Here is a 6,403-nt window from a genome sequence, read left to right as displayed (position 1 = left end):
CGCCTTAGAGGGCGTCGCTTACGGGCCGCAGTCCGACTACAGAGGATTGATCGCCGACACCCGCTAGTCGCGCGGCTCTCCCAGCAGGGACAGCAACAGACGAGACTACAACGGACGGCTGAACTTCTGCCAAGATGCGGAAGACCAGCGTTCCTTCAATCACAGTACCTGCCAAGCTCACAGGATCAGATAGTAGTTCAATGCAAAGAAGAGGCTGCGAAAGCTTTCGAGCGCTGGCTAAAGACAGTACCGGAAAGCCATATGATCGTCTTCTCGGACGGCTCCAGGGCGACGAACGGAGCCGTGGGGTACGGCTTCGTCATCTACCGAGACTCCAAACGCATAGCACAAGGGTGCGGCCGACTCGGACTAGCAGAAGTGTTCGACGCCGAGGTCGAAGGGGCGCGAACCGGCCTCAGAAGGGCTCTGCTCACCAATCGCGGTCATCCAATCCACATATGTATCGACAACACCAGCGTTATACAAGGCATCCGCGGCAAGGCGCCGGACTCGTCACAAGACGCGTTCCTCGAAATCCAAGAAGCGGCCAGGATATTTGATATACGGACGCACTGGTCCCCGGGACACCAGGGCATCGAAGGAAACGAGGCCGCGGACCGGCTGGCCAAAGAAGGAACGACACTGCCGGCGCGGATGGGTCAAATGGCAACACTAGCGGGCATCAAGCGGCTTGCAAGGGAAAAATTACAAAGCCAGCACAGGAGATGGTGGTATAAAGAGCGAAGGCCGCGGTACGCGGACTTGGGGCTTGAGGCAGCTCTGTCCAGCCCTCCTGAACTGGCCTTGCCGCGGGCTACGTTACATCACCTGCTGGCGGCACGATCGGGTCACGGGGACTTCGAGCAATATCACCGACGTTTCAACCACGACGACGCTCTAATGATGTGCTCTTGTGGAGAGGCGAAAGACGTGGACCACCTGGTCTACTGTCGACTAACGCTGGCGAGGAGGCAACGGTGGCCGACCCTCCACTCTCGCAGTATGCCCGAGCCCATAGGCCCTATGGGATCTCTCGAGGCCTACTTCAAGAGATTAATCACCGACCCACGAGGCTTCGAGGCCTTTCTCCGCGTGACGGACTTCTTCCAGAAGATCTGTCTGCGGTAGCAGCATCCACACCTACGTAGATGTGAGTGCGGACTACAAAGAACCTCCCGATTCCAAGGGACGATTTGGGAAAGAATGAAACTGGGGCACCAGCGGGAACCGGGGACAGACAGAACGCGTAGTGGCCACAAGGCATGATTTGGAGGACGATGTAAAGAGACGACGTACTGTAGAGTAGGTAGCCTTGGCTCACGGCCCTCCACGCCATATACCCTTCGGGAGGTCTGCGGTAAGGGCTCTAGCCCGGCCGCCACGGCGTTAAATACAACAACAACAACAACAACAATCTCGAGTGGCGTAGTTTCAGGCCTTTCGGAGGCCCTACAGCAGGGGCAACTCCATGCTGTCGAAGCCTTCTTCGCCGAACCTTCCAGTCACTGGAAAGATACACTGTCCTTCACAGCCCATATTCGAACCTTCAATGGCAGGGTTGTCATCGCATCTGCATTACTGGAGCTCTTCGCCCTTCGCAAGGTCCAGGGCTTCCAGTTGGAGAGGGCACAGGTTTTTTCGGCCACCACAGAGCTTGTCAGTAATACCAGGAAGCTTCCATCATCTAGCACTATACTGATAAACAAACTTCAGAAATGGATCGACTGCGAATTCAGCTTCAGAACCGACTCTCCTAAGGCTTTCTGCCGAGGCAAGATGATGCTTATCCCTAGCGGCCGTGAAACAACCGACAAAAAATGGAAGATTTGGTCCATGAGTACATACTTGGCCAAGTTTGAGGACTTTCCCGAGGACGAGAGTCTGCTTAGAGCCTCTTCGGCTCCTGTGACGGATGATAGCCACATCTCTATAAGCGTGCTGGTTGTCGGTGGGGGAAACGCGTAAGTCCATAATTATCTTCCCCATCGGCCCCCTACGTTTGACAGATATCATTGCAGAGGCTTGATCCTGGCGGCTCGACTGAAAGCCTTTGACATCGACTATGTGGTCATCGACCGCAATGCAAGGGTTGGTGACAATTGGGCGTTGAGATACGACTGCATGCGCTTCCACGTCTATAAGTCATTCTGCGAGACACCGTACATTCGTAAGTACTAAAAGTCCCAGGTCCCATGGACTCCGTTGTAGATCTGAACATCATGCGTGTGCCTACCCGCAGAGGTAAGGGATGAGCAGGAGGCCGAAAGCAATATCATAACCCTAACCCTTGGACGATCCTCGCGCCTTCCTCGCCCCTTTTGTGACAGGAGAAATCTGCCACCTCGATCTTGTGGCCATGTGGCAATGAGGGTAAACTTCCATATTTACTGACAGATCAAAATAGCGTATCCTCAGGCTTCCAATGACGGTCTCACCCGAGACCAGCTAGCCGACCAGATCGTGGCTTTCGCGAAAGAGTTCGACCTAGACCGCCGCGTTCTACACCGCACGACAGTAGCTGCAACCCAATACGACGAAGAAGAAAAGACTTGGAGTGTTGAGATACAGACAGGGGACCTTCGACGAACCCTAACCTGCAAATGCATGGTCCTGGCCACGGGCGGTGCCGGCTTCGCAGGTCCCGCGCCCCTGCCAGATCTCCCGGATCAGGAATCATTCAAAGGTCCCAGCATGCACTCGGCATCGTATCGCACTTCTAGCGACCTAATCGCAGCGGGGGCAAAGGTGAGCTCTGACAGCGAATACCGCTAAACTATGATGAAGGAGTGAAGTCGCTTTGCTAATGCCTTCCTTGCCCTGAGGAAGTCCGTTGCCATTATCGGCTCCGGGAACACTGCTTTCGATGTCTTGGTCGACTGCCATGATGCCGGTCTTAAGACGACCATGGTTCAACGATCAGAGACGTATGTCGTTCCCATGACGTACTTTGCTCACCCGATGGGCTTTGGCGTCTATGACATCCTTCCTGCGGACGACGCGGACGTGATTGTCAACGGAGGCCCGTTGGCCATCGGCGGGGCCCTTCTAGGGTTGGTTCACAGGATGCAGGCTCAAGCAGAACCGTATGTACAGGTTTCCAAAGAGGTAGTCTTGACTTGCTGACCTCTACTATGCAGGCATCGATACGCGGAGGCTAGGAGAGCAGGACTCCGAGTGCAAGACTCGCTGACTGGCGATCTGCTGGTTAACCTTATCGACCGTTGCGGTGGGCACTTCGTAGACATGGGCAGCGGCATGGACCTCATAACGACGAAGAAGGTCGGTATCCGGTCCGGGGTCGTGCCCAAGGCCTACACCAGCAACGGCCTATTGCTCTCCGACGGCACCCATCTTGAAGCGGATGCCATAGTCTGGAGTATCGGCTTTGGTCACACTGATGGCCGAAAGAATCTCCCAGAGACCCTGGGTATTGGAGCTGATGACATCGCGAGACGGCTCGAGCCCACATGGGGTGTGGACGCTCAGGGCGAGATACGTGGGCTCTGGAAGCGACATCCCGGGGTTGACAACCTTTGGATGTTTGCTGGTGGGACGGCCCAGCATCGGTGGTTCTCAAAGGTGATTGCTTTGCAGATCAAAGGAATCCTTGAAGGAATCCTGCCGGACGCTTACAGACGTACACCAGAGGCACCTGTTGCTGGGGACTGAAAAGGCGGGGAAATGTGAGTTCCAAATCTGTAGAAGACTTCTGCTTGCAAGGCTTGTGGATAACGTCAATGTTCCTACCAAGGTTGATAGCGGGTTAAGAAGCGAGGACCTCGGGCGCTTCGTATCATGTCTCTTTGCTATTCATCGATGAATACATAACTAGGCGGGCACATGCACGGGACAATATGGGCAAGGAAAATAGCCTTGGGCTCCCGACCTGAGTTGAGGGGGCCTGGCCATAAATGCTAAAAGTATCCTTATGTTAACGACAAGCCACACCAACGCGATGCAATCGATGGCAACAGTAGAGAGAATGGGATCTCATCTTTGCGATGTTGGTTTGAATGAAGAAATTGACGTCATCATCGGCAGCGGGAATATGGGTATCTGCATTTCTCCATGTACTGAAGATCATATTCATCATGAAAGAAAGCAATCGGCCAAAGCGAGCACATGCAATTTGGCAGACAATGCCATGTGCGGGGACTGTGCCTTTCAGCCGTGCGAAGCTTCGTCACACGGCGTTTTAGTGGCCGTTTCCTCAGCGTTATCGGCTTATCGGGGATGGGGACCCTCGGCTCGAGTCACGTCACCTCTCCCACCTGTTGCCGAGAGCCTCCAGTTGCTTCCTCAAAGCCTATTTGGATTGGAGATTGGGCCTCAACTGGATCTGTGAACCTCCACTTTCTTCACCATTCGCTCGCGCCTGCCTGCCACCCAGCATCGCTGCTCTGCGCCACGAGACGATATCCACAATCGTAGCAGATCCCGTATCTCCGTGACCACCCGCACCACCTCACGAGCAAAACACCGCAGCTCGGCGGCCCCCTCTCAGCTGCTTTGGCCCCAAACATGGTTCTCCTACACATCTCGTAATCCTCTCTGCTACACCAAGCGCGCCTAACCGATAACGAGAAGAGAGACCTCCATCATGTCGCACGCAGGCTTCCCCGTCGAGGACGCGGCCATCACCCATCTCGTACATAATCTCGTCGAGGATGCCGTGCGGTCCGTCGAGGAAGTCCCGATCCCTCTGACGCGTGAGTTGATGGAAATCACCTGGATCTAGCTCCGAGTCCAATTAGTTGACAGCGAGACAAATAGCACGAACTCCTACCCAGTGGCCCGTCGAAGAACTTGCGACCCGGGAGGCACTACGATACTCAATCAGTCCTATTCACGTCAAGGAACTTCTCGACTTCTCCGCTCTCAACTACGTCGAAGAACCCGACGACAACCTACTCTGCCCCATCTGCAAGCTACCTGTCATAACCCCGATAATTACGCCCTGCGATCATACCTTCTGCCTCGAATGCCTGAAGCGCCATGTCCACTCATCCGACACCTGCCCCATCGACCGGACAAGATTCCGAGCCAGGGACTGCAAGACATCGAGACTTCTGACGAATATACTCGATAACCTGGTAGTCGAATGCCCAAATACAGAGCGTGGATGCGGCGAAAAGATGAAGCGCGACGAGGTTGTAAAGCACACAATCAGTTGTCGATACACATTGCACGACTGCCCCGAGAAGACATGTGACAAGAGGGTGGAACAATGGCTGGCTGTGTCTGGCAAGTGCTGGCACTTTGAGCAGACTTGCGAATACTGCGAGGAGAAGATGGAAGCCGCGTCGATGGCCGATCACATCAACAAAGTGTGCCCCAAAAACACGACAGACTGTACCGAGTGTGGAGAGACCATCAAGCTTTCCGAGCTGGGCCAACATCGCGACGACCATTGCCCAGAAACCTCGGTCACTTGCACATATCACGACTTTGGTTGCGAACACGAAGCACTTCGCAAGGCACTGGCGACGCATCAAGACGAGTGTATCTACAGAGTGGTTGCTGTTGTTGGTGAAAAGGTCAAATTACAAGAGAAGCAGATCGAAAAGCTACAGAAGCAGAACGAAGATCAGGAGAGACAGATCATGGAGATGAAGGACGAGCGCCGAGATTGCATCTCTTGGGACGACGTGTTCAATCTCAACAACGTCCAAGGTGGACCAAAGTTCAAACCCACCGAGGCCGTCATGACCATTTACGAAGACATGGAACGTCGCATGGAGGAACTCAAGAAAGAGTTTACAGACCTTGAGGGCCGTCAGACTGTGATGGTTCTGAACCAGGTCATGCCGATCAAGGATCAGATCACCGAGATCAGGAGCAACCTGGGCATACTCAAGATGCATATGGCATGGCTCATGAACAAGAGCCGCGAGGAAGTCGAGCGCAGCCGGTTGGCCAATCGCAGCGTTGGCAGCACCAGTCGGACAAGGGGCAGCTCTGACAGCGATGGCGAGGCTACTACCCCGAGTACATCTCGGCGGCTAAGTGATGGCTCAAATGGCATCCCCCGTCTTTGAGATGTCTGCTCGAACCGAGCATCTGCAACCCTGCCCAGTCCCTTTGGGATATTTGCATATATAATTGAAACTAAGGGCAACCTTGGATGGCGGTGAGGGTCATGCTTTGGGGAGACCAGCTGGATCTTGGTTGATGCAAGATATGGGCAAGAATTGCTGCAAACACAGTCTTCCCCTCACTTCACATCTGCGCACTAGCATGGAGGGTGTTTTCACCGCTTGTTTGCCAACGTCCTTTGCAGACTTTTGGTCTGACTGTATAGCTAAAATTGTTGATTTTTCTGGCGTTCGGGACAAACGGGGACAGACAGGGACAAAGGAATGAAACGCGAAACGGGAAGGCACGGAAATACCCTTGCGGTGGT

General features: G+C 54.2%; 2 protein-coding genes across 2 annotated transcripts; both read left to right on the top strand.

The window, feature by feature from the left end:
* Positions 1–1,336: 1,336 nt before the first annotated feature.
* On the top strand, positions 1,337–4,027 carry BDP55DRAFT_679229 (uncharacterized protein). Its single transcript, XM_060576035.1, has 6 exons — positions 1,337–1,656; positions 1,714–1,961; positions 2,019–2,167; positions 2,405–2,745; positions 2,827–3,083; positions 3,138–4,027. Exons 2-6 carry the CDS (start codon positions 1,777–1,779, stop codon positions 3,667–3,669), a joined length of 1,464 nt encoding a protein of 487 aa, XP_060424446.1. The 5' UTR covers positions 1,337–1,656; positions 1,714–1,776; the 3' UTR covers positions 3,670–4,027.
* A 489-nt stretch (positions 4,028–4,516) lies between these two features.
* BDP55DRAFT_337065 (TRAF-type zinc finger protein) lies at positions 4,517–6,273 on the top strand. The gene is made up of 2 exons (XM_060566891.1): positions 4,517–4,709; positions 4,774–6,273. Exons 1-2 carry the CDS (start codon positions 4,601–4,603, stop codon positions 6,036–6,038), a joined length of 1,374 nt encoding a protein of 457 aa, XP_060424445.1. The 5' UTR covers positions 4,517–4,600; the 3' UTR covers positions 6,039–6,273.
* Positions 6,274–6,403: the final 130 nt, after the last annotated feature.

The sequence above is a fragment of the Colletotrichum godetiae genome, assembly GCF_030913485.1.
Source record: "Colletotrichum godetiae strain CBS 193.32 chromosome Unknown BDP55scaffold_58, whole genome shotgun sequence".
Classification (NCBI taxonomy): domain Eukaryota; kingdom Fungi; phylum Ascomycota; class Sordariomycetes; order Glomerellales; family Glomerellaceae; genus Colletotrichum; species Colletotrichum godetiae.
This window is presented reverse-complemented; position numbering and strand designations above follow the sequence as displayed.

What these genes read in the sequence shown, in the direction of transcription:
- BDP55DRAFT_679229 (XM_060576035.1), top strand. Translation starts at nt 1,777, where the DNA reads ATGATGCTTATCCCTAGCGGCCGTGAAACAACCGACAAAAAATGGAAG. An exon ending in GTTGTCGGTGGGGGAAACGC is followed by an intron (nt 1,962 to 2,018) that starts GTAAGTCCATAA and finishes ATATCATTGCAG; the next exon opens with AGGCTTGATCCTGGCGGCTC. An exon ending in TAATCGCAGCGGGGGCAAAG is followed by an intron (nt 2,746 to 2,826) that starts GTGAGCTCTGAC and finishes GCCCTGAGGAAG; the next exon opens with TCCGTTGCCATTATCGGCTC.
- BDP55DRAFT_337065 (XM_060566891.1), top strand. Translation starts at nt 4,601, where the DNA reads ATGTCGCACGCAGGCTTCCCCGTCGAGGACGCGGCCATCACCCATCTC. An exon ending in AGTCCCGATCCCTCTGACGC is followed by an intron (nt 4,710 to 4,773) that starts GTGAGTTGATGG and finishes CGAGACAAATAG; the next exon opens with CACGAACTCCTACCCAGTGG.